The sequence below is a fragment of the Chaetodon auriga genome, chromosome 8 (assembly GCF_051107435.1).
Source record: "Chaetodon auriga isolate fChaAug3 chromosome 8, fChaAug3.hap1, whole genome shotgun sequence".
In the NCBI taxonomy this organism is placed as follows: domain Eukaryota; kingdom Metazoa; phylum Chordata; class Actinopteri; order Chaetodontiformes; family Chaetodontidae; genus Chaetodon; species Chaetodon auriga.
The window spans coordinates 14473188-14499931 of record NC_135081.1 but is presented as its reverse complement, the minus strand read 5'-3'; the positions used below and the strand labels follow the sequence as shown (position 1 = coordinate 14499931).

General features: G+C 40.8%; 2 protein-coding genes across 4 annotated transcripts; one reads left to right on the top strand and one right to left on the bottom strand.

Annotated features, from left to right (window-relative positions):
* Nucleotides 1-825: 825 nt before the first annotated feature.
* On the bottom strand, nt 826-2070 carry uts2r3 (urotensin-2 receptor 3). The gene has a single exon (XM_076736612.1). The coding sequence runs from the start codon at nt 2068-2070 to the stop codon at nt 934-936; it is 1137 nt and encodes a 378-aa protein (XP_076592727.1). The 3' UTR covers nt 826-933.
* Nucleotides 2071-11770: 9700 nt separating this feature from the next.
* On the top strand, nt 11771-25750 carry kcnj14 (potassium inwardly rectifying channel subfamily J member 14). 3 transcript variants are annotated; one of them, XM_076736609.1, is made up of 7 exons: nt 11771-11860; nt 17394-17557; nt 17700-18109; nt 18660-18700; nt 19098-20957; nt 22072-22389; nt 23019-25750. In XM_076736609.1, the coding sequence occupies exons 5-7, from the start codon at nt 19899-19901 to the stop codon at nt 23247-23249; spliced, it is 1608 nt and encodes a 535-aa protein (XP_076592724.1). In that variant the 5' UTR covers nt 11771-11860; nt 17394-17557; nt 17700-18109; nt 18660-18700; nt 19098-19898; the 3' UTR covers nt 23250-25750. The 3 variants fall into 3 exon arrangements, with proteins under 3 accessions (XP_076592724.1, XP_076592723.1, XP_076592722.1); XM_076736608.1 differs by having other exon boundaries at nt 18660-20957; XM_076736607.1 differs by having other exon boundaries at nt 18362-20957.
* Nucleotides 25751-26744: the final 994 nt, after the last annotated feature.

The following is a 26744-nucleotide window of genomic DNA, read 5'->3' as shown; positions in this document are numbered from 1 at the left end:
GTCCCAGGTAAAAAAGATCCGATCACACAGGGAATTACCGAAAGCACGCTCTTTATTCAAGGGTATATATTATACATTATTATAAACATCACTTACAATCGACACAACTTGAGGCCATGCAAAGCATTGCATGATTCAAAATAGTAAGTACATTTTCAAATCCAACATGCAGGCCGTGATTATAAAAAAGTCAGTTGTTTTAGATATGTCAGGGTTCAGGAGAAGCAAACAAAAGACTGGTGACCCGCTCAAATGTAATTTATTAAGTCAACAAACCATGTCTCAGAAAAATGTCCCAACAAGGGTCCAACCAGCTACAACCAGTTGTTCAAAAACAAACATTTTCTTTGATAGTTCTCTGAAAACAAGCAGAAGTGCAGCAGGATTTTACTGGAAATGCTTGTGCATGCACAACATACAGCATTAACTCTGTATAGTTTTACAGTACAGGACAAAAGATTCTGTTGACTAAATATGACATTCTTCTCCGAAACTGAATCACTTGATTTGGGTAAATGACTTTGCAATTTAATTCCTGCAGTAACCACTTATTTTAGAAATGCTATGTATTATTTTATCATAGTCAAGTCATGATGAAGATGTAAACTTGGTTATTACAGCAATTAAAGACACATTATTTGATATGACCCCCAAAGTTTGGAAAAGGATACTGCATGAATTGGGTGGCACAGTTTACAGAGATTGTCTTTTTGATTGTCTCCTCATAGGAAATACTGTTTTTTCACAAAGCATTTTTACAAAGTGCTTTCATTTGCTAAGTGTCGTTCTGTTTCCCTAGTTTACAGGCTAAGGATAAATCACTGGTCTTTGGTGTCTATTATGGAAAGCATAGAGCATTCATATACAGTACCTTTCCACATGTGTCTACACACTCACATTATTGTCTCTGTTAGTGAGACACGCACACACACACTACTGCAGTGGGCTGCTCTTACGGCAGAGCTGATTTGCTGATGTCAGTGTCTGCCGGTTGCGTCTTCGTTTTCCAGTCAATAGTGTGTAGAAGAAAGGATTCACACAGGAGTTTCCATACGTCAGCCCTGTGAGGATTCGATTCACTGTCACCTGTGTCCCTACTGGTACGGTCCGCAGCATGTCAGGCTGGTACAGAGGCAGCAGCTGCCAGATCCAGAAAGGGAGGAAGCAGGCCCAAAAGGCCAGGACAATACCAAGGATGAGGAGCAGGACTTTGGGTTTGGGAGCACGGGGAGGACAAGCAGTGCTGCTCCCGCTGGCCCAGGCCGGCTTGGTCTGAGACACCCAGTAAAGCCGGCCTAACGTTGCATAAAGTGCTCCAATGGCCAGTCCAGGACCAAGAATGCTGGTGCAGAAAAGCACACTCAGATATGCCTTGGAGCTCTGCTCATCCCATGCCGGCACACACAGCTGGCCCTCCTGGTTTTCCCCGTCCTCCAGGTGCAGCGTGATCATCATGGGCAGGCTAAGAGCCACAGCCAGGCCCCAGGCCAGACCTACACGCAGCAGACCAGAGGAGTTGGAGGAGGAGGTGTGCAGGGGATGGGCCACAGCCCTGTAACGGTCCAGGCTCATAGCGGTGAGGGTGAAGATGGAGGCGTGCATGGTGAGGAGATCGAGGCTCAGGAGGAGGCGGCAGCCCAGTTCACCAAAGGCCCAGCCGGACGCCAGGCTGTCGTACACGATGAAGGGAGCCGTGAAAAGGTAGAGAAGATCAGCAAGAGCAAGACTCAGCACCTGGAGGTGAAGAGAGGAGGAGGAGGAGGAGATGGGGGAGGAGGAAGGGGAGGAGGAGTTGGCAAGGCAGGATGGTACAGGTACTCTACTTAGGCAGCAGGTTGGTCCTGTCCCACGCCTTCTCTTACTTCTCCTGCGCCTCAGGAGGAGGCCCAGAGTGTACAGGTTTCCTGTGATGCCCAGCAAGGAGAGGAGGGAGAGAAGGGAGCAGAAGAGAGCTGTGGACGCCAGGCTGGGCGATGGAGAGATGGAGGGAGAGGAGGAGGGCACAGAGGAATTGGGGAGAAGGGGGAAGGTGTATGGGGAAGGTGGAGGCAAGGAGCCTGAGAGGTCCATGGTGTGAAATTATATTAAAAAAAAAGTTTCAAAAGTTCAACAGAATGTAGCCAGTTTGTCTGTTCAGGAGACACAGAGAGGAGGGAGGAGGGGTGGATTGGGTCAAAAGGCAGAAACAGAGGAGAGAAAAACAAAAGGATGTTTTGTTAGTTTCCATCAATACTTTCTATTTGTTATATTCTTTGGTTTCTGGAGGTTTTATTTATTTGACATCCATCTCAGTGTCAACAAAGCTAAAACTGATCTGGATTTCTGAGCAGGCTGAAAAGTGTTTTATGTACATGTGAATCTTGACTCCAGATAAAGTAAATAACGTCATATAAACATGTAGTAGAAATGAAAATGTCAGCAAAACCAGGGTGGTTTATGTTTTAGCAGAGACCTGCTCTGGTTGGCACAACCGTTACAGTTTTATAGTTTCACAGGGAGCCAGATGAGCCTGTCATGGCTTTAGTAAAATAATTGGATTTTCAGGGTAGGAGGGCTCCAACTGGAGACTGTAAATCTAGACTGAAACCTCCAAACGCCTGCTCCTCTAAGGTCAGCAGTTGGGCAACAATTAGGCTAAGTGGCATACAAGAAAGTGTAAGAGTGCTAACATGACTCAGAAGTTGTTGTGTGGGGAAAAAAAACTAGATTGTCACGTTCTAGTTCAGGTTTCTGGTTTATGCTGTGCGTTTTTGCGCACCGGTGGTTTGGATGGGGACCGAAGCATGAAATCTGCCGCGTCAGTGGAGGCGGGCATGCTGGGCAGCTGGGACTGTTTGATTAGATTTAATACACTTTCATTTTAAATGATAATCTGAAGTTTTATCCAGTTTGCTAGTTAGTGACAGTTTGCTGCCCCAGAAGACAAAGGTGGTATATTCCACTTGCCGTTTGCGATGTTATTTTGTCAGATGTGAGCCAAATACCAAGAACGATGAATTTGTGGAGAAATGTAACCCGCAGCGACATCAAAGCAGAGGCGGGGTGCCTGACAGAAAGGGCCTGTGTGACACATGGTGACCCAGGCCGCACCGGGGTTAAGAGCTACTGTTGAACTGTGGAGGAGCCGCCAAACCCCCGCCGTGCTGCGCGGCCCCATACGTTACCGGCTCCCTTTAAATAACAGCTGTGTTATATTCATGACAGGACCTTTCCTACCGGGAAATCTATGCAGGAGAAGATTTCCATTATTTACTTAAATTCCCTTTAAACTGCGATAGCTGATGCAAATGGTGTGTGCGCGCGCATTTTAATTCCTTATCCTCAATAAATTTATAAAACAAAATCTGAATGACTGACACATCTGAAGACCGCACTGTTAGCAATAAATAAAAAGCAATTTCTGGCCACTTGAAATATTTAGCCTTGATATCCACAAACTTTAGAGAGAGCGCTGTCTCACACTTTGAAGAGTGCAAATAGAGTTTAGCCTATGCGATTGGCTCGTGCTTGGGCCCTAACAGGGCTAAAGAAAAATAAGCATTTCCCCTATAATCCACACAGAATCACACAGAACTAATCGCATATGAATCAGCCAATAATTTCTTCTTATCTTACCTTAAAACTGTGTAATCCCACACGCTGGAAAAATAATACTCCGCGAATTTATGTGGTGAAAAAAGTCAGGTCCCATTTTAAAATATCTCCGCTGGATTCATCAGGCGCTAAATCAGGAATCGTTATCTTCAGCAGGACGAGGTCTGAGTGTATGTGGTGACAATCTGCCCCTAAACTTTGTGATCTGATCTGTGCTGTCTTGGTGCAGCTCTTGTCTGCTCAGCTCAGTCTTTGATGTGTCTGAGTCAACAGGAGAGGAGTGTGTGTGTGTGTGTGTGTGTGTGTGTGTGTGAGTGGAAAGGGGGTGGGATGGGATGCTGAGTAAGGGGGCTTATCCCTCATAGTACTGAATATTAATATTAAGCTGTGTTGGCCTGAGCTGGGGTCCAGAGAGCAACCTTTTTTCATTCACTTGCAACAGAACAACGACCTTCCCAATCATATGTTTCACTCTCAAACAACAATAATGTGGTTATCAATAACAGGAAGGATGTGTGAAGAGTCTGTTTTTGCCATATTAAAAAAGGGGTTTGTGGTTGAAATCTATTTGGTGCTGTCATGAAAACGTTTCTCACTTCAAACATTCACTCTACAGTAATTACAGTTCAGCTGCTTTAAATTACGACTGAAAAAACAGTGTGAGTGAGCCAGCCCAGCTGTGCGGAGCAGCGGAATAAGAATTTAAAATACAGATAAAGCTAATATTAGTGTGTTTTAAATTATTATATTTAACAGCCATGTTTAGGGGAATTTGTAGTAAGTTTGATTATGGTTTGATGACCCTGTAATGGTTTCAATACCTTTGAGCCAGGCATAAATCTCACAGTGAACTCACTGCAAAGACTTTCCACTAAAGTCAAGAATCTGACCATAAATGGTATCGTAACATCATATTTTGGCAAATAATCAGGGGCTGTATAAGTAACAGATATGGCCTCTGCATTATGGTTTGAAAGCTACCCATTTCTTGTTATGGATTTATGAAATCTGGGTTTATTCAGTAATAACACTTTTCATGCACTTTGAAGCACACTTTATTTTAGTATGAATATAAAACAAAAGAATGTAGTGAAGTAGATAGAAAATCAAATACAGAATTGAATTAAAATCTTTATGGTTTTCTTATTTTCATGATGATCCGACCCCTGTTTTAGTCTTGCAGCACTAAAGAAAGCCTTGTTCCTACAATGCCAAACAAAATGATGGACTTGTGGTCCACATATGCAGATCCAGTAGATAAACAATCAAATATTGAGCTATAATTACCATGACTTATGATAGTTGTACATCAGTGCAGAGGCATTGCAGAGGTTGAGACGTGGCTGATCCCATCAGCAGAAGAATAACAACTGAGCTGTCCTTACCTTTTGCACTCGAGTGTTTTTCTTCAATTCTTAATAAACACAGAGAGTGAGTTGGGGACAGATATTGGATTAGTGGTTAAAGAAGCCTGTCCTGCAACCAAAAGGTCATGGGGTTGATCCCCTACAACAGAAACGAGTCAATCAAGAGTCGAATTGTCTTTGACATCACCCTGTTTGTAATTTCTAGGAGACAGGGCAGGTTTGTGAATATCTCACTGTCTGCTTGATACCAGAAAAATGTAAACAGAAATACAAGACTGCACCACTGATTCTCCCACTAAGAGTGAATTTGACTGTGTAGAGTTAAGACTCTCTGTGGGAAGGGCAAAGAGACCGACATACTGAGCCAGCATATCATTTCATGACACACTGCAATAACTAATGCACTTCAACTCTGCCCCAATGTCAATACCACATCAGCTCGTGTTCAAACACAAGGCGCCTCACACCCCCACAGGGGATTTATATGGTGATTTGGTGTTTAAATTATTGAGGAAATTAATTATCCAGTATACTTGCCTGTATCAACATTTGTCCATGTCAGAGAAAAGTTTAACTGGTAGATCTAATATAAGTGGCTTTCAGCTCTGAAAAAATGACAGAATAAACGGGCCTTTCAGCAGTTATCAAAAGCAACTTACAGTTGCCTGTTATCCACCGAGTTGTTTTTGGCCTGGCCGTTGTATAACCCACAGGTGTGGTTTGCCAGCTTCAAGAGGCTGAACAACTTGGAAATGATTTAGTTGTGACTAGCCAGTAAAATGTGTAGGCTGTACGCCTCATGTTGGTGGTGGGGAGTCCACGTTGGCTGCTTCATACATGTGCTGGCGTACATAAGATAGACAGAGACAGGCAGTAAAGACCAGAGAGGGATGGGTGGAAGGGGGGACATACCTATCCCCACGGGGTGTGAGGAATTTGAACAAATACCTGGCACAGGCATGCCAAAATAGGAAGGGGGGGGGGGGGGAGGCATGAGAAGGCCAGGCTCCCTCAAACAGGGAGACAGACAGGTATAACAACTTAATGGATGGAAATGGAAAAGCGGGCACGAGTGCCAAGATGGCAAAAAAAAAAAAAAGTTTTAATGAAATGATATCAGGTGTTCTGCAGGTCTCAGGTTTACATGGAGGTGGAACAAAGGAGCAGGAGAGATTATGAACTGTGAAAGCAGACATTTGGAAACGGATATTGCTTAACTTTAACGTGAAAACATGGAAAAAAGGGAGTCGGGGGCAGGAAAGAAGAGTGAAAGTGTTTGAGTGCTCTTCTGTTTATTTGTCTTTGTCAGAGCACATCAATCTCAGTCTGTGCAGACACTTTATATAATTTCTAATTACATTTACCTGAGCTATGGGCTTTTTGTTCTCGTGCTCCGACCTGCAGCGCACATGTTTTCCCTATTAATTAGTTTTTAGCACTCTTTAATATGCAAATAAGGTCTGAAGATGAAATCTCAGAATCTTGTGTTCATATGCTTTCCTGTGTATTATTATGAATGAAGCAGGTAAAATAAGGACAGCCAACATTGCCAACATTGCCAAGATTATAAGTATATTTAATATATATGGGGGTTTTTTTGCTTGCATTTAAGGTTGTAGAATAATCCTTTCCTGGCAATAGTCAAATCTGACTACATGACTGACTCACTTATCAGTTTACATTTTTTGTCGCATAAAGGCAGAGCTGTTTTACTGTGTATTTGCCTGCTGAAATATCATCAGGTTCATCATGTAACCAATAGTTATTTCTTTGGTCATATTCATTGTCATTGTATGAAGGGCTACAACTCCTGTTGTCATTATGAATTAATCTATTTTCTTTATATCATTTACTTTGTGGAATGTAAGAAACTGGTACAATTTCTGAAAACCTGAGGTGACATTTTTAAATGGCTTGTTTTGTTCAACCAACAGGCCAAAACCACATAAATGTTCAGTTTAATTTTATAAATGACAAAGAATGAAGCATTGAGCCGTAATGACTCCAATGATTAATCTTTTATTAAAATGGTTTCAGATTGTATTTCTATGAATCAGCTATTCAATTGATAGATTCAGCTGTCGTATACAACGTATGTTAGTCTTTTACAACATTCCCTTAATAAATTCCTGCAGGTGATATATGTTTTATTCATAGAAAGAGAAAACTGCAGGATGTCTGCTGCTCCATCTGCTACAATGTCACAGCGGAGACCCGTTACAGGACATAATAATGATCATGTTAATCACTGGATTACAGTCTATCCTTGTATACTGACACATTTCATTAGTACAAATGTTCTCTGACACATATTGTATTCTGGGGTTTCTGCACCTCAGCTGTTTGGATATCATGGGGCCAAGTGGCCCCTTAGCTGTCTTTGTGCTACTGGGAGTTCACAAGAGGTTGAGCATGTAAAAACAAAATGGAGCTTGAGCTCACACTCACATTCCCTTGAAAAAACAGGCTGTATTATTCTGTATGTCTTCATCTATTTATGCGGCACACCTAAATGAAGGGGCTGTAACATGTCCAATCAGTGGGTAGTCACAGTATGACAAACAGCCAACACGTAAACATCATCAGCTCTCTAACCCTTTCCTGGCTGTCCTTGCTCTCTTCATTCATTTCATTAATTAGCTGACCCATTTCTGAGCAATTTGACAGATTGCTTGCGGGGTGACCGTCCTCAGTCTCGTAGTCTTGATTAAATGGGCGGACATTTTCTTGTGTGTGATGAATGGTTGCAAGTTGATTCACAACTTGTGATGAGTTATTGATCCCCCCTGCCACCCCCCCTGCCTGTCTGTACTTACAGTTACACATCAAAGTAGTCCTGTTCTGCAAGCCAAATGTTTGTACTGAGTCAGAACATCCTGAGATTTAGCCTCAACTCATTCTTCTTGTCCTTTTTTTTTTTAACACATTGCTTTGTAACAAGTATATTTTGCACACAATTGACATGCCTGCATCTGCCTTTGAGTAAGACACAAGTACAGCACGACTACTTAAACATTTGAAAATAGTAGAGCTGAAACGATTGATTGATGGACAAAAAAATAATGTGCTATTTTGATAATGGATACAACATTTTTCTGAAATTAGATTTAAAGCATAAATAAGTGTCACAGCTCCAGGTTCTCAAATGTAGATGTTATCTGAACTTCTCAGTTTTATACGATAGTAAACCCAGTGGTGGAAGAAGTATTTAGATCTTAACTTGCTTAAATAAATGTAACAATATCACACTGTAAAATACACTGTTTCAGGTAAAACGTCCTGCACTCAAAATATTACTTCAATATAAAATGATTAAAGTATAAAAAGTATTCATTAGGCAGTAGAATGCCCCCTTTCATTGTAATGCTAAAGTTACCTGATTGTTGTCACTATACCGTAACTATGAGTGTTGTTGCTGGTTAATACTTAATACCACTTTGTATGCATCACCATTTGTCAGCTCAACCTCTACCTTTACCAAATATATTGTTTCAGAAACTCAATACAGGTTCTCTGTGTAAATTTTTAATCTACAAAGCAGTAACTGAAGCTGTCAGATAGATATAGTGAAAAGTACAATATTTGCCTGTCTAATGTCATGAATTAGAGCTAGAAAGTAACTTAAAATGGAAATACTCAAGTAAAAGTGAATGTACTTACAGTTACTTTGCACCACTTTGGACCATCAGTTAGACAAAATGCAATATTTTAAGATGTCAGCTTTGGCTCTGGAGACCATAGACCAAAAAATGAATTGATCAATCAATAATCAGCATGTTAATCAATAATAAACATAATCGCTACTTGCAGCCCTTTAAACTAAGTTGTCTTTGTAGGTCTTGTGACCCTTTATCCTGCTGTGATTCAGCAGTATCCTTGACATGAGAGGATCTGTGTGCACTTCACCCTCCTCGTCTGAACTGCAGGGGATCTTTCTTCTGCGTTAGCCCCTGAGCTCAGTCTGCACAGGGACGACCACACATTGAACCAATATGACTCATGAAATCACAGAGCTATAGATTTGGACCTCATGTAACCATGACACAATCTGGAACCTGTTACAGGACACTGAACCTAAGTTTGCTGCTCCATCTGCAGAAATCAGATCAGCCTTTCACAGGCCCACGTTTTCATAGCAGCAAGCATCTAACCAGCCAGCAGGGAAATGAACGCTTGCTTCCCAATCAGGGTCGTTTACTAATGCCTTTTCCATGATTGACTATGAATTGCTGTAAAAGGTAATTAACAATTAAATGACTCCAATCACAAATCTTTATACTGGTGTCCACATGTTACATGCTCCAGGTTTATAATTAACCTTTTACTTTAAAAGAAATTCTCTAAACCAAAATGTGTAAGCAGGAATAGTTTCTAGAAGTCTCTGATTAGCAGCTTCCAAGTCATAAAAACACCCTGAGGTGTGAAGTTCTGCTCCTTTAGTGTCTGCACAGCTGTTGATTCTAAATCTTGGCTTGTAATTAGACCCTCAGAAACCAGGTGTGTAGCCCCTGGTCAATCTGCAGCCATCCAGTCTGATCAGCTAATCACCAGCCAGTAAACTGAGGCACTGATCTTTAACTTCACCCACAGATGCCAAAAATTGTTTCAATCTGCCCACTTGTGGCTCATAGTCAGTACTGCATCCCCACAAACTCATCCAATAATAATAACTGACTAATTATGCTGTGCTTCAGTGAGCCGATCACCCTCCTCCCTCCGCCTCCTGCAGCACATATATCAGATTAAGTTTCCAAATTACTGTCGTGCATTAAATGATTCACTGTAAATATCACTCTGTGAGAGCAGCCCACAACTGAGGCTAAATAGTGGAAACGCTGACTCACTGTTGAGCAGTTAAAATGAGCACTGCTGGTGCTTTTATGCTTCATTTCTAGTCAAACAAGTAAAAAAGAAAGTTTCGTTCCAGATGTACATATTTCTCTTTGTTTACTTTAGGCCGCAATGCCTGCAAAACTTTACCACAATCAAATGAAGCCAAATGTCACTGACATCACCCATGGAAGTTCAGTCACAGTTAACACATTTTACTTGTTTTCTCAGCTTTCATTTGTTGTTTCTTTCACTTTCTTGATGGTACAAATAGACACATTGGCAATGGAAAATAAAAACAAAACAGAAGACAAAATCAAACAACAAACAATCACATTTTTCAATGCTATAGATAAGCGTTGTTGAATTTCATTAATAAAGTGCAGGAAAGTTGGCTTGGTGGAGCGATAGAGATGGTAATAACGTAAACTCAGCAATCAAATAATGGCCAGTACAGCTGACTTGGACTTGAAATGGAGAAGAACATGCAGCAATGGCCATTGGTTGCATTCAAACCAGGGACATGGCGTTGGTCAGCGCCTTAAACCCAGAGGCCACCAGCAGAGCCCCAGTTATCATGTTTAAAACCAGAACAGAATGATTTGGTAAGTGCATTTTTTCCTCGTTTATGTCTCTCATTATCTTAAACCTCACGCCTTTCTATCTGACATCGTCATGCCCTCCCCGTCACCTTCTCCCTCCCTGCCTCTGTGCCCTCCTCCTGGACAGTTTTCCATGGGTCAATTACAATTAGTGTTTTTACACAAACAGTTATGCAATTTGAAAATAACAGACGGTTCCCAGTTCCAAATGTAATCTATATAAGATTGATTGTGTTCATTGTCATGTCATAAACACAGATTAAGAGTACATAGATTTGTGGTCACAATTTCAGTAATCTGCTTTTCATAAATGCACGGTGTTTGATGTTTACATACTGATGTTGTAGGATGCAGCTGATTGTTGTGGCTGCTGCATTACGTCTTCAATCTGATCCTTATTTCCATAGAATGACAGAGCTCATGACATCATAGGTCACTTCTTGGGCGCCTGGACTGAGATTAATTCAGATTAAGTATTAGTAAACACACACAGTTGCTTTCTCTCTCTCTCTCTCTCTCTCTCTCCCTCTCTCTCTCTCTCTCTCTCTCTCTCTCCCACACACACACACTCATAAAGTAACTCAGTAATCTGGCTATAGTCACTGATCACTTTGTCTCTCTCTCGTCTCTCTGTCTTTCTGTCTGGCCTTCAAATTAAAAATGACATGCAAATTCAAATGAGCTATACAGGCAATCATGACTATAATTAGTGACTGCCAAGCCTTGCTGTATAAAATTCATGATGTCTCTCAGACAAAAGCACACAGACAGTAGGGCCTTCATAAACATCACTGAAGGAAATATTATCATCAGTATTCAGCAGTACAAATGAAATCACAACGGTTTTATAACAATATTCAACCTTTTTATTTTCGTGTTACAGTAAACTTAAACTACAGTTCAGTCAGTCAGAACTGCAGCCTGGCATTTTAAGGTGAACAGACAACACAAATAAGAGGCAAACTATGAGGCATGTATGCTATAATCAGCAATGAATTTGAGATATAAAATAATTGTTAGACCACTAAATAAAAAAACCTGCTTATTTCTTTAGGAATTTGTATCATCGGAGTTCAGTATGTGAGAAGTCTACTGAAAAAAAGTCTTTAAAGAACTAAATGTGTAATCCGGGTTCAGTAATCCGCGTGTATTGCACATCTAAACTGTAATTTAACATTGATTAATCAGACAGTGTGGTGTGACAAGGTCACTCTGGCAGTCCGGAGAGGCGCGTGGTAGTCTTTGATTGGGCACGCACCGATAGCATCGCAACGTGAGCGCGCTCAGCCACCACCTGAGGGCTCGCGGACAGTTGACAGGACCGGCAGCACAGGACGGCTCGCGCCCGGTTTCGAATCGGTGTTTTTTTTTAGTGATGAACTGTTAAATTCTGTTAAAGAGGGAGGTTAAAGCTAACTCACGTCGTCACAACGCGCTGAACTAACGGGAGGAAGAAGTCAACTGCGGGTAAGTGCCGACTGAATTTCACTGCGCAAGAAGTTGTCAAAACACCACTTTTGTTTAGTTTTTTTTCTTTCTTTTATTTTCATAGGGGCATTTGACAGTGGTGTTGTCTGTAAACTGTGGTGGCCGATTGAAAAGCAGGTGAATTCGTATATATGAACTCATAATCTGAAAAGCATCAGACAGAAGCTATGCAGTTTTCAACATCTGGCTGTTGATCACATCACCGTTGACTTCTGGTTTCTACTGTTGGCTCCAAATAATGCTTGAAGATCGGACGCGTGACATAAACAGGGAGGATCTGTCAGGGTGCTTCTCTCAGAATCTGATCTGAATAAAGTTATTAAACAAAAGGATGCTCAAACTATTTTCCTCCCATGTGTTTCAAAGCCATTTTACTCATTTTACTGCATTAACCTCTGGCATATCTGACCATAGCTTGTAGCTGCTGTGCACAGCTGGAGGGTGAAGAAAAATAAAAGGATGGTAGTGAGGGGGGAACAGTGAGCAGTAATGTTAGAGAGCAGTGAACAGATGAGGAGGCCAGAGAGCTTGATGTGCCCTGATGTTTTAGATTGTAATCCATCCATTCATTTTTCATTTTTGTGAGTTGTGAACTGATAGAAAAACACAGCTGCGTTTTGAAATAGGTTTGAAATGATGCAGCCTAATCATCCTGAGCAAATGAGGAAAAACTGCCTCCAAACACTTAAAGTTGCGTACACATGTGTTGTCATTTGACAGGATGCTCTTTTCTTTGCCAAATGTGCTGTGTTCAAACATTTACTGCAGCCGTGTCAACACTGGTGGGGAAGGCAAGTTTAAATCAAGTGGCAAGACATTGCTGAGGGTTTCAGGGAGGCACATGGGGTAAGGAGGTCAGACCAAAGTAACACAGGATTATTAAACGACAGCCGCTGATTCTCTTTTAAGAGGTGCTCATGCTTCCATTTTACAAGACTTGATTTGTCCAGTGAATCAAACCTCAGTCAACTCAACAGGCTATTTTACTGATGTCAGTCATTTTACACTAACTATATTTCAGAATATCTTATGACCAATGCACAGCAAGGCAATTGGCAAGTGAGCATTGTAGCTAATTATGATAAAGGGTACTCCAGCAAGTTAGTACTGAACCTCCATATCCACATCAACCTCCTGTAATGTTAAGCCACATGGGAGTGATGAATAAGACAAAACATGGTCAAAATTGATGATACAGAGGCCAAGATATCTTGCCTTTAGTCTGTATTTTGGGTCAAGCTCCAAAAATCCTGGATCCTACACCTCCCATGATACAACTCGATTTTGCTAGACTGTCTCTACCCAGTCAATGCCCACGCCTTTCAAACGCCATGCCCCAGTTTGTTTGTAGAAGCTTAAAATATAGGATAACGTGATTTTTCATGACAAATGTGTACATGCCCAAACTTCCTTTAAAGAGTGGAACAATGGTGCTACAACATCAAACTCTGCTACTTGTGCAGTGTTGTGACAAGACTCTAACAGTTACATAAAGAAAGACTGCCTTTGACAAAGTTCAAATTTGTAATTGTTGTTGATGCAAGGTTGGAGTGGTGTTGATTGAGATCTGTGATCATTTGTTTTATTGAAATTTGCTTTCTATGTTGGTGAAAGGTATGGAAGTGGAGAATGGCCATGCTTTTGTAACAAAGCTTGTTTTCTCATGATAAGGATTTAGTTTATCTCGTTATCTCAACAAAACATAAAGCGGACTTCTCGAGATCAGGGGATAATTAACTTGAGTGAGTGTCTGGTTCATTTGAGTTACAGTTACTCTTTGTTTATTGTAGCCAAAGATGAGAAGTTGACCACTTTCTATCTGTCTACTTTAGCCAGTAGATGCTTAACTATCGCCTTTTATAATGGCAGAAGTAGACATTAAGGCCATCCAGTTCGCTGTGAGACTTGCAAGCTTGTCCCACTGTGCATAGTGACTCCAAATAGTATCTCCACATAGGCTACAGACACCTGTTGACCGTGAGCCTGGACTTTTATCAACAAGCTAATTTAGCGGGATGTCATGTGCACTCAAATGAAAATAGATTAGTCTGATGCGTTGATCAATAATGGGCACTCCTTGATCTGACATTTTCATCTTAATTCAGCTGCTACAGTGGTCAGGAGACCATCTATGCATGCTTCCATGGCACTCCTGATCTCTGATAAACATAAGTAATAAGAGGAAATGACCTTTTGTTTTCTCATGATGAAAGGTTGATTATCTAATTTCTCAAAATAATTACGTTGTGATGTTGATATAATGGCATTAAAAAAAGACATTGAAAGCACAGACATTCTTGGCCTCCATGGTGTTTCTGTATGATAACAGTTAGATAAAAAGCCTCCATGAGAGTACACTTATTCACTGAGTTGAGGTGGAGTAACTATAAATGTGACTGTTACTGAAAGAATAGTTGAGGTGTAAGGAGAAAGCTGTAAAAAGTAATTAAGTCTAATTAGTCCTGATTGTGTACTTGTCAGTGTTCTGAGTATTTTCTTAATTAGAAAAGAATTGTGCAGAGTTTGAACCAGCACGTTGCAACCTGCACCATCTTAACTCCCCAGATTAACATTTGGTCATCATCACACAATGACCTCGATCACTGCACACAGCTGAGGCGGAGACGGCAGCAGAAAAGTTTCAATTAGATGGAATAAGGCCTGGCGCCAAGATGACTCCGCACACTTGTGCTTGTTATCAGATGTTTCCAGAAGAGAGTGTGTGTGTGTGCGCGTGTTCATCAGTGAATTCCAAATCTTTGCCTCGTTCAGAGCTCACAGTATTCAACTCACTAACCAGCCCTGACCGTACACAATCAGATGTGACCATGTCATGGTATTCCCAATCTGAGTGGGCTTTGTTTCTTGACCTCCAGTTCATCTACACTCTTTAGTGCAACACCACCAAGAAAATGTCAGCATGAATGACGTCCTTGGTATAAAATTATAATGCATTGGACATATAGTAAAGTCTAATATCACCTAATATTCAGCTGGATTTTACTCTTTATGACACAACACCCATTAGTGTTTGATCCTCGGGTGTTGCAACTATCAGCTGCAGCATATGAATGATGCCACCGGATCAGCACTTCACTAGAACTGTATTGATCAGACAGACTAAAAGCAAAAAGTCATTGCAGTGTTGTAATGCAACTTTGCATTTGTTTGATATTTTCAGGCATTGCTACAGCTCTTGCGCACATCAAACATTTTATAAAAATCTTTTGATAGAAGGTTAGTTGAATGATTAAAAGATGCAGAAAATAGACCCGAAACAGAAAGGAATTTGACACTGTGAGTGAGACCCAGCCTGTGCCCTGGTTTCTAATCCCCACTGATCAATAACCAGTATTGATGTCTCTATATGTAGAGGGTCACTTCTGAGGGTTTTGTATTGTACTGTACATTGTGTGCACAGTGTTGATTAATCCATCATGAAACCGTCAAACCAAGTTTAACGATACAGAAAGCAACGTTATCTTGTGAAAATTATTTTACCCAAACCAACAGAACAAAGCAGGAAATAGGTCACTGGTCACATGTGACATGGGAGGCAAGAAGAGTGAGAGACAAAATGAAGAACATGGTTTATTCAGTGCCTTTTTCAATGACACTGAAAATATATTCCCTGCAAACCTAATCTGACCACATAACACCTTAATATGGTCAGATAATCTGGATAGAAAGAGGACAGGGGAGGTGCTATGCAGAGAGATAATAGATGGAGAGAAACCCACAATGAAAAAAACAAACAGAAAAATAAGGAATGCACGTGGATTAATGTGGTCTTGCGGGAGAATTCTGAACGTGATCATCAAGGTAGATGTTTTGCTGTACATTTTTTGGGTTCATATACACTCAGACTACAGTTAAACTTTGAAAGGTCTTTCAGTCACTGTCCATAAATATTGTTTAAAGCAGCAAATTCTTACATTTGACAAGATGGAACAGGAGAAAATGTAACATTTTTTCCTGAGATATTACTTAAATCATTAATTGATCATAACAAATAAATAGTAAGTTTTTTCTGCCAATTGACCAACTGATTGTTGCAGTTATTGAATGGTTTATTAATGATTTTAATAGTTAGCTGTGTTAAATAGGAAGATCTCAATGGTCAGCCGTGAACAAGGGTAAATATTCAGATATTTCAAATGTTTGTCAAATGAAATAAACAATGTCCAGTTCCTCATTATTTTCTGTCATGCATTCAAAACTCAAGGTTATTCTCTTGGCTTGCTGGACTCAATATAAATAACCACTGTATAATCTAATATCAAGGGCTGGTGGTTGCTGTAAAAGATCTGTTTGGTTAAAGGACCTGTCACGTTTCAGCCTTTATCATATAAGGTAGGACTGCAGCTCGAATGCTGCTCTGGGGGTCCTGACAGTGTGAAGCAACAACTTTGCATGGACAATTTTCCCAGACACCCCTACATGAATGTTCTTATATAAAATGTAATCTGAGACATTTGCCACTTCACCGTGATAAGGTTAGGCAACACGAGGACTCGTGCAATCTGACATACACACATGCACACACACACACTTCCCTCATCACCTCCTCGAACGACTGTCGTCAGTCATCTGGTGACACTTCAATCCAATCACAGAGATAGCAAACCTGAGAGCATGTTCATTTGGTAGTGATGGCAGGAACCACAGCAGAGGCCTGAAGGTCAGGACTGCCTCCTCACGCATCTTTTCATTAATTGAACATTGAGCAACATAAACATGAAAGAATCTGTTTTATCAGTCGTTGGAAATTAAGAGGTTTAAAACCATATTGATCAGTTCCAATTGACTCAAGGTGAAAATGATATTTACAGGTCTGCATAAATTTGTTGAGGGTGAACTTTGTTACCATATTATCCCAAATCCTGTTTATGCCACAACATATCCTACCTGTGTGTGTTTGTAGAGATTCTTATCACTTTCAGTGGTGGCTCTTACATAAGTCCTCAAAGGATTAGCAAAATCATCGGTGAGATTACTGGAGTCACGAGCGCAGCTGTAATCCACAGCATATCGCCATCTCCACAGCAAGACATGCTACTTCCTCACCCCTAGCCACCCCACAGTCCTGGTTTATCCCAGTCCTTCATCTGAGATACAATCCCAGTCTCAACCTTTACTCAAGAAAATCCCCTCCAATTCTCCCAATCTATTGGGTTTAATCCACAATTGCTTATTTATCAAAGATTACCCACCCTGTACCACTTGGTTTCTTGACCTAAAATGAGGGCACTGTAGTTCAGAACTTCTTCATATTAAAATAACTGTCCTCCCTATAAAGGTCTATATCCATCAATAAATAGAAATATACTTTGATGAATGTGAGGTGCACTTCAGAATGCCCATTCGTATACTCACTCTGTGAGATATTTAGAATTACAATGGTGTGTGTTTAGACACTGATTTCCAGTAGATGAAGTCCAGTGCAGAAGTGATTTTCAGAAAATACAAATTGAAAAGGGCTTTCTGTCTTTTTCTCTGTTTTCATTCACAGATCCCATGTCTGGGTGATGGTTTTCCCTTCATCATGACAGAGTTTGGTTCTTCAAGTTAAGATTGTCTATAGGAAAACTTCTACCACATTTGATTGATAAAATAATCCAGTAACAATCCAAGGACTGCATGAAAAAAACCAAAGACATACTCTACAAACGGGAGGTTTGTGATCACCATTCACTTATCCACATATTTATCATATAGAAGTGTGAGTATGTGCACAATTTAAAATAGAGAAATTTTGAAATTTCTACCCTACCTTTAATTTTCATTCTCTATTTGTTTGTTCTCATTTCTTTTTAAGACTGGCAGTGTGTTAAACAAGAAGGTCCTAAGGGATACAAAACAGACAACCGACAGTAAAGCGAGACGAAAAACCAACGGACTCTTTTGTTGTCTTCTCCTGAGATTCTCTCCCCAAAAGCTCCATGTGTCATAAAGGGAGGTCCACACACAAGCGAAGATGAACCCTTATGTCACGTCACACTTCAGGAGGGATCTCTTTCCCCATTTCCATTTGTTGTAGACCTTTGTCTACCCTGCTGTTACTGGTTGAATGAAATGGCCTCTTCTATATTTGTAGAGTTATAGCAGTAGCTCTTGTCTATTGTTTTTCAGTTCTCTCACCACAGTGTAGGGTTACGGTTGAGGGTTTGTTTCTGTCCACCGTTCCAAAGGGACTGGATGTGGATACTCTGGAAATGGTTGGGCAAGGTAAATACAAGTATACTTTTTCATTGTCAGATTTATTTGCATGTGTCTCTTTTGCTATATTTCAGCTTAGCCAGTTTTTAATATTTTATATATTAAGGATTTTTGCATGCTAATGTATTCTTTTAGTTTTTGTGGTGCACTACAAAGTGTCTCCTGCAGGTTATTTTCACATTGCATCTGCAGTATCATCTATTTTGTTTGAGGAAAATCTGTCTGGTGTTCAGGTTGCCTTTTGTGATCTGGTTCAAACAGATTCTGAGTTAGACACTACAATCCAAACTCAGTTACACTCTCAGCCACCTTAGTTCTCGGCACTTCTCAGCTCTTCTCCTTCTGTGGCATACACCTGATCTATCAGCTTTGGCTCCGGACCTCCAGAAAAATGTAAAAAAAGAAAAAAAAAAAAAAAAACCTCCCTCAGGTGACCTGCTTACCTTTTCCCTTGATATAAATCTTCCACTTAAAGCTGAAAAGTAATGCTGGAGATGAATCAAAGTAATCTCTCTCTGTTGTTTTGTTGTTTTCTTCCCGTCTTCTTATCTTTTGTCAGGCATAGGCGATTTCTCAGCCGTAATGCTGAGCTGTAATGAGGTACGTCTGCTCTGAGAGACTAACTGTTGCAGGTGATTGCTAACAGCCGTGTAGGTCAAGTCAATATTATTCACTGAACACTCAGTGCACAGAACAAGTCATCACCAAATTGACAATGGCCATAAAACAGATATGCAGCCCCTTTGAAAGACAATGTGAAATTGTTAAAGCAGTGACATGATTGAACAGGAAATGGCAAACAAAACATGGTTCTTTCAGCTGGGACCCTCTTGTTGGGGAAAAGTGACATTTTCATGACTTGTTAAACTGCATATCTACTGCAGCCTGTGCTTTATCCAAGGTGTACTGACACTGAATTATGAATGATGAATAATGAGAGTAGGCATTTGATGGACTGAAAGTACTGTTTTCTTTGTTTCCTCATGCCCATAACAAGCGGTTGTGACACTGGGAAGAACCTGGATCGTAAGAATTGGCATGTTTTTTGCTTTTTTGACTGCATGTTGGAAATAACTTCATCATATCGTCCCATGCAAAGTTAATTTGGATTTCCCTTTCTTGTTTGCATTTTGTCACAATACTATGGAAGGTACCCTGTCATGAACTGTATGTCCTTGACATGTTTCCTACTCCATTGCATTATCAGTTTATGGCGTTTGTCAACTGATACCTGCTTGAGGATTCCCTTTTATTGTTTTGAAATGAACAGAACCAATCCTGCATGCTTTTGTGATGTCTGTTGAGGTCAATCCAGTCCTACCACTCCTTGTCAGAAGAATTCTTGTAAACACAGAATTAGGCTCCTTGGACTAGTGCGAACACCTTTCTTTTCAGCTCACCTCACTTTATTTACTTGAGTGAGTATTATATTTTCAGTACATTGGTTGTTAATTAATGTACCTGTGGACATACTTCAAGAAAACCCACTTTGTTGCTGAAGGATATGTCACTGAAAGTAGAAACTGTACTGTGAAACAGCATTACAAGTTTGGGAAAGTACATAAGTGACTGATCAATGGCCTTGGAGGGAATTGCCCTGTGGTTCATAACTATAGGCTTGCAATTATCTCTTCATTAAGAAGGATTTAAACACGGACTGTGTTGTTAGCTCCACACACTCAATTGTGATTGACTGTGGCAAGGTGCTAATTACCACATCGACAATCAAATCAACGCACACTGAGGAATATTGAGTGACTGTGAACTTCTCCATAAGAGAGAGGAAACTTTATAGCACATGATGGGAGCAGCACGTGTGAAACGCCGCTTCAGTGCTGTGGTGGATGGGCCAGTAGAGGAGGAGGAGGTCATGAGGCTGGCACAGAGTGCTGCAGATACGGCTAGGGCAGGGGGGAGCCCAACAGGGTCAGGGACCCCAACCAGCCCCTCCCCGACCCATGCCTTGAACGGCAAAACGTTACCTCTCCAGAGCAACACCAACAATGCACGGAGGCAGAGCGCCATTGGAGAGTCAGTCGGAGGAGAAGCAGGAGAAGGCGGGGTGAGAGCAGGAGGAATGTGCTCAGGACTAAGAAGTGGAAAAGGCAGTAGTGTAGGAGGAAGAGGTAAAGGCCGGTCATCCTCGGACCAGGATTCACTCTCTTCCCCCTCCAGTACCAGCCGCCGGTGCACTAGGCGCTCAAGTCGCCGGCCCCGACAACGCTTTGTGGGCAAGGACGGACGCTGCAACGTCACCTTTGTCAACATGAGCGAGAGGGGCCAGCGCTATCTCAGCGACCTCTTCACAACCTGTGTGGACATCCGCTGGCGCTGGATGCTGGTCATCTTCACCCTCTCCTTCCTCCTCTCTTGGCTGCTCTTTGGGTTTGCCTTCTGGCTCATTGCCTCCGCACATGGGGACCTCTCCATTCGACTTACCCCCAGCTCAGGCTCCTCTCTAGCATCAGGTGAGGCCGGGTCTGGAGGAGAGTCTGATAGAGAGGCACTGGTTGAGGAGCCGTGCTTCCTCCAGGTGAACAGCTTCATGGCGGCCTTTCTATTCTCCTTGGAGACGCAAACATCCATCGGTTACGGATTCAGAAGCGTGACCGAAGAATGTCCCCTGGCGGTGGTGGCGGTCGTTTTGCAGTGCATTGTGGGCTGCATTATTGACGCCTTCATCATCGGGGCAGTCATGGCAAAGATTGCCAAGCCTAAGAAGCGCAACGAGACATTGGTGTTCTCTGACACAGCTGTGGTGGCCCTGAGGGATGGGAAACTATGCATGATGTGGAGGGTCGGAAACTTACGCAAGAGCCACCTGGTAGAGGCACATGTTCGAGCACAACTACTGAAGGTAAGTGGAGGGAGATTGATAATGATAATGAAAAAAGAATGAGGTCAGAAAGTATGGCAATGATAAAAGACAGAAGCCTTTCCATTTTTGAGAAAAGGGTCAAAGAGGTAAATTGGAGATGGTAAAATAGACAAGGAACGTAAAAGAATGTACCAAAAATAGAGGCTGCTGCTGTGAGAGATAGCAGTAGAGGAAAAAAGGTTGCAGTAGAGAGAATGAGAGAATGCTGAGACCATCTGGCCTGTATTCTGTGGACTGTCGTTAATGAGAGCTTGTTTTATTTTCCCTCAGGGGGTTAGGAAGATTTACCATGGATTAACTTGCCCACAATTCTTTAACTGAGAACCATTGTCCTTCGTCATCTCATTTTCCCTTGTGTGTACTCTATGTGGGTTATTGTACTATTTGTACTGTATATGCTTATGTTTACCTCACTGCCTGGCCTTGTTGTGGGTAGTTTTAAACATGTTTCCTTTCTTGTTAATGTTTTGTCATCATGCCGTGTGTGTATATATGCATGTGTGCATGCTGCCAGAGTTGTCCGGAGGGTCAGAATCTGTGGAACACTGAGGCTACAGCATAGACAATTTGATCTCTCTCTCAATAGCGTGACCATATCAAAGTTCAGATAGGGCAAATGGGATTAAGTTTGCGAGGATCAAAGAAATACAATTCTAAATACTGGTACTGGTTATTGTTCCATAGTAAGGGTTGGGTGAGTGAAAAGCGTATGCATGGGTTGTATGACTTAAGACTTGTGTTGTCAAATTCTACCAAATATAATCAAATACTAAGTTTTTGTGTCAGGGTAAGAAATAACATTCAGTTTTAGATTCAGTTGTATTTAAAATGATACGTGAATTCCCTCTTTTCCAAACCATGGTCTCGGGTTTTAGAGCCAGAATTACAGTTTCATTTCATTTCATTTGATAATATCCTGCCTGCCTTTGCTGTTGTTTTTTTCTTTTGTTTGTTTGTTTCATATTGGAAATCGTTTCTAGTCTCCATGTAATATTTTCCCATGTGTGAAAATCAATTTTGCATCATCATAACAACTAATGTGGAAAGTTTTACCAAGTTGTGACTTTATTTTACTCTCTATTCCCAACTTCAGCCAAGGGTGACAGAAGAGGGAGAGTTCCTCCCGTTGGACAACGCAGACATCAACGTGGGTTTTGACACTGGCACCGACCGTATCTTCTTGGTCTCGCCAGTGACAATCGTCCACGAGATCAACGACGAGTCACCTTTCTTCGAGATTGACAAAAAGACTTTGGAGAATGACTCTGAGATGGAGGTGGTGGTCATACTTGAGGGCATGGTGGAGGCCACAGCCATGACCACACAGTGCCGTAGCTCCTATCTGGCTTCTGAAATCCTCTGGGGACACCGATTCGAACCAGTGCTCTTTGAGAGGAGAGACTGCTACCAGGTCAGAGCAGAAGGATACAGAGATGTACAAGAAGCGTATGGATCTGTCCCTTCCCTAAATGCTGTGTCTGAAGTGGTATCTGTTACTTCACTGCAGTTGGGAGGGATGTATACAATAAATGTTTTTAGCCATAATAGCAGTGTGGTCCAAGGGATGCTGACGTCAGTCAGTCAGTCAGTCAGTCAGTTAAAATTAAATATCTCAGCTAATAAATGGATTGGCACAAAATTTTGTACCGACATTCACGATTCCCAAACGATGTATCATAATGACTCTGGTGATCCCCAGAATTGACATCTAGTGCCATCGACAAGTTTAAATTTTGATATATCCAGGGCTTTTGGTTTATGACCAAACACCCATCAGCCTTTGTTGTTCTTTGTGTTTAGTGCTGAGTTGAAAATGTCAGCCTGCTAACACACCAAACTAAGATGGTGAACATGACAAACATTAACCTGCTTGACAACAGCATGCCAGCATATTAGCATGCTAACATTAGTGTTTAGCTCAAAGCACAGCTGTACCCAAATATAGCCACAAAAAGTGCTTACATGGCTGTAGACTCTTGTCTTGTTATCATACAAATAACATGTGTATTGAAAAATTTTTGTTTTCTGCTCTTTTTCCAGGTGGACTACTCATTCTTCCATCGGACATATGAAATCCCGAACACACCTTCATGCAGCGCTAAAGAGCTGGCTGAGCTAAAGTACATTCAGAGCTCACGCTCGTCATTCTGCTATGAGAACGAAGTGGCAATGCAACTGGTATCCCCTGATGATGAGCCTGACCAAGACCCTGAGTGTCCCTCCCCACCGACCCGAAGGCAATCCTTGGCAGAACATCTCCACTACCACTGAACCTGTGGGATAGGAGGCCTTAAGGGAAAACAGAGTTGAAGTTGGTTTAGTGGAAAGAACAGGCAAAAAGACAGGGTTAGAAAGGTAGGAATGGGCAGACCAAGAGAGACAGGATTAAAAGTAGATAGGGTCAGGATAAAGGATAGGAAGTCCACAATAGGAGCAAGTAATGAGATTCATAAGAATGTTTAAAGGTTTGGAAGATTTAGAGAAGTACTACTCTTCAGATTAGACTGCACAGAGAAATACAAAGAATATGGACAGAAACAGTGGGAGGGTTGGGGTCTGTCTATAGGGGAAATGGGTCACAACACTGACCTAGTTGTCTGATTGGTCCTGGCAATCTTCCAAGATCATTGAAAACTTGTCTGCTGAGTCTCACATCTGGCCCATCACTACCACAATATGCTCATCTGATTTTATTGCCCAAGTGGCAGAATATACAACAGCACCCCACGGTGGCTCTAACGTGTAACTGCACCTCAAGCTGTCTGATCTGTGTGAAATGAATGGTAGTGTACCTACTGAGGTACAACTCAGGAATGTTTTCCACTATGATGCTGATTTATCATTTTAATGCTCTATTTTCTTATGGTAAGTATGGATAGTGCACATACGTGTGTGATACTTTCAGCTTGCGGCTGATGGCTGTTGAGAATATAGATGACTATTAGCGTAGGCTACTTGTAGAGCCAAAGCGTAACAAGGAGAAACAGCTGAAAACAAGCAGCAGTTTTGAGCAGTTTCTTTTCCATGTTACATGCTGTATGTTTTTTTGGCTTGTTTTTTCTATGTGTCATGAAAAATATTCACTGATTGTAACATTTGCTTTATTTAATCTAACATTTTGTGTTGAGGTAAATGACGTGTGGTCAGAGGAAGTATGGTAGTGATGCATGGTGACGGATGATGATGCATGTGTCCAGATCATTTGATTACCATACATTCTTGCACTACTATCTAGAGTATCTTCTCATGTTCTGTGTTGCTAAAATCAACCACATTGTATTGTTTTGCTTTGTTACTTTTGAATTCTAGCACTTAGTGACTGAGCTATGACAGTGAAGTTGTGAAGTGTCTTGGCACAAGGAAGACCCTTGATGGGTCGGACAGAATCCAAGGCAAACGTGGTTGCTCTCATTGACTCATTGTAAATGCACTGGAGGCTCACAGTCACCTGCAAAATCACCAGAACATAACTGAGCTGGACCGAGTGGGGGAGGTGTTCTGACAATGATGACATGGCTCTCCATTTCTGTGTCTCTGAGAATAAAACAACTAGCTAACATCTGCACAAGTGGATGAGGATTGAACTTGAAAGTACACCACATCCACAGAAAATGATTCTGTATTTTAGTGCCCATAAACTCATGTGACACCCTAATCTAGTTCTAATATGTTACAGTTGGTTTCTCTCACAAATTGTGAGAACAGTCTAGTGAGTGGTGCCTTCATAACAAACCTGAGATTTTACGACTGCCCCTTCATCTGCAGCAGTTAATTTCAAGTTTTAAAATGTGCTTAAAGCTTATTTTTATTCTGTGTTTTTGCATAATGCTATTTATGCAAGAGTGTTTTTCAATCACTCTAACATTTGCAGTATGTTGTTCTAAGTAGACAAAAATGTCTGCAGATGAATTACTGTGAATCTGCTCAGTAACTGAGTAGTCTCAATATGAAGGTGCACTGATAACGAAGATGCTTTAAGGTGTATCGTATTGTCGAATATGTAGTAGTTGCACTTTGTAGTTATATTACAAAGCACCTGGAATGTTCTTGTTTATTTTAGATCCTGTAATAGTTTGCAGTAAATTGCCACCCAAGTATTAAGTGTTTGATTACAGAAGGTGTTGGTAAAGGAAAGGTAACTCAGTGTCAGGAGTGCAACATGATTTCAAGTGTTGACCAATAATTTGCCTGACCAATGCACAACCTGTGATCTTGTTATTTGTACTTTGCACAAAAGCAATTCATGAAGACTAATATCACTAATGAAGCTCTACAACAGCACAGTAGTGTAACTGGATCGGCACGGGCTAACCTCAATGCATCAGTTGCAGTGTTTCGTTCCAGTTATTGAAATATATTTTTATAGTCACCTCAGGGGGATTGAGGTATTGATAACATATTATCTTTTACAATTTGTGTTAATGCTGTCCTATGTTAGTGTCCTCCCTTACACTTCTCCTTCATGGCCACCATGTTCTATTTATAGGCTGCATGGTGGGTCATGTCGTTCACCCAGCCTCCTCTTCCATGAAATGTAACTTGACCTTTCGGCACCATCGCTTTAACAACAATAATGCTTTTTAAACACCACGGAAAGAAATGGACAGATTGATTATTATTTGGTCATTTCTCTGGTTGTTTAGGATTCATAGCTCACTGTACACATACTACACTTTTTAAACCATTGGTATTTATAATATACATAGTGTAAAATACATAGTATACTGTAATACTACATACATTTTAATGAAATAGTGAGAGGAAACCAATAATAGCTGTATTACCTTTCCTATTTTTTTTTTTTTTTTTTCAAAAGAGAAAAGGAAACCTCTCTTCTCCAATATTGAAATCTAATTTCAGAGCTGCCTCAGGCACAGAGCACTTCAAAATGAAACTCAACTGTGTTGTAGAGCAAATAAAACAGCGATTGAATGGCGATTATTGGTTGCTTCTTTATTTGTTCTCCTGGTAGCTCTTCTTGTAGGTCACATCATACACTGACTGACCATTTAAAAATGTCACCCAGATGGCAACTGTAATTTATCACACATAATCTTTGTTGCATTTATAATTACAGTTTTATATTTGTTACTCAGAATTATCACAACTCCATATTTTCTCTGATAGCCCTGCCTGTCACAGAATGCAGTCAGTACCAAAACCAAGGGTAAGGTGTAAAAGGTTTTTTTTGTTTGTTTTCAGCAGTAAGTGGAAGAATGTTTAAACTACTGTAAATAAACCAATAAATATCTTGTGACAACTGAATTGTACAACTTTGACATGCAAAGGAGAAAACTGAAATATAATTGTTTTGATTTCTTTTTATTGTGTTGTCAAAGCTTTCGCTAACTATCACTGCTGATGAATCAGAAGAATAAAACACCCCTTGTGAAAATAATCACAACCATATAATAACTCTTAACTTTTAAACACAGGAGATAACACTTTAACGTGCCAGGATACATGTAAATCCATGACACATGTAAATACTGAATATTTCAGGTCTTTTTTTAGACTTGATTCTGTTCTTGGTCAGTGTTGTCACTCGTCCACCTGTGACTGGCTAAAAAGTACATAAATCCAGTACATTTGTGTTGTAAAATATTCAGCCTAAGATGAATATATTATGATTATGGTCACAATTACATTACACAGATTAATCACTTAAAATACTGTTAAATGTATAGTTTAGTTTGACTAATAAATAACATCACGTTAAGGTCCACTTAATAGCTTTTTGAGGCGCTTTCAACCGTATCTCAAGGT

Bases quoted from the DNA above. Each gene is read 5' to 3' on its own strand.
- uts2r3 (XM_076736612.1), bottom strand. From the start codon at position 2,070: ATGGACCTCTCAGGCTCCTTGCCTCCACCTTCCCCATACACCTTCCCC.
- kcnj14 (XM_076736609.1), top strand. From the start codon at position 19,899: ATGATGGGAGCAGCACGTGTGAAACGCCGCTTCAGTGCTGTGGTGGAT. The intron at 20,958-22,071 runs GTAAGTGGAGGG...TCCCAACTTCAG, and splicing joins TTCGAGCACAACTACTGAAG to CCAAGGGTGACAGAAGAGGG. The intron at 22,390-23,018 runs GTCAGAGCAGAA...CTCTTTTTCCAG, and splicing joins AGAGGAGAGACTGCTACCAG to GTGGACTACTCATTCTTCCA.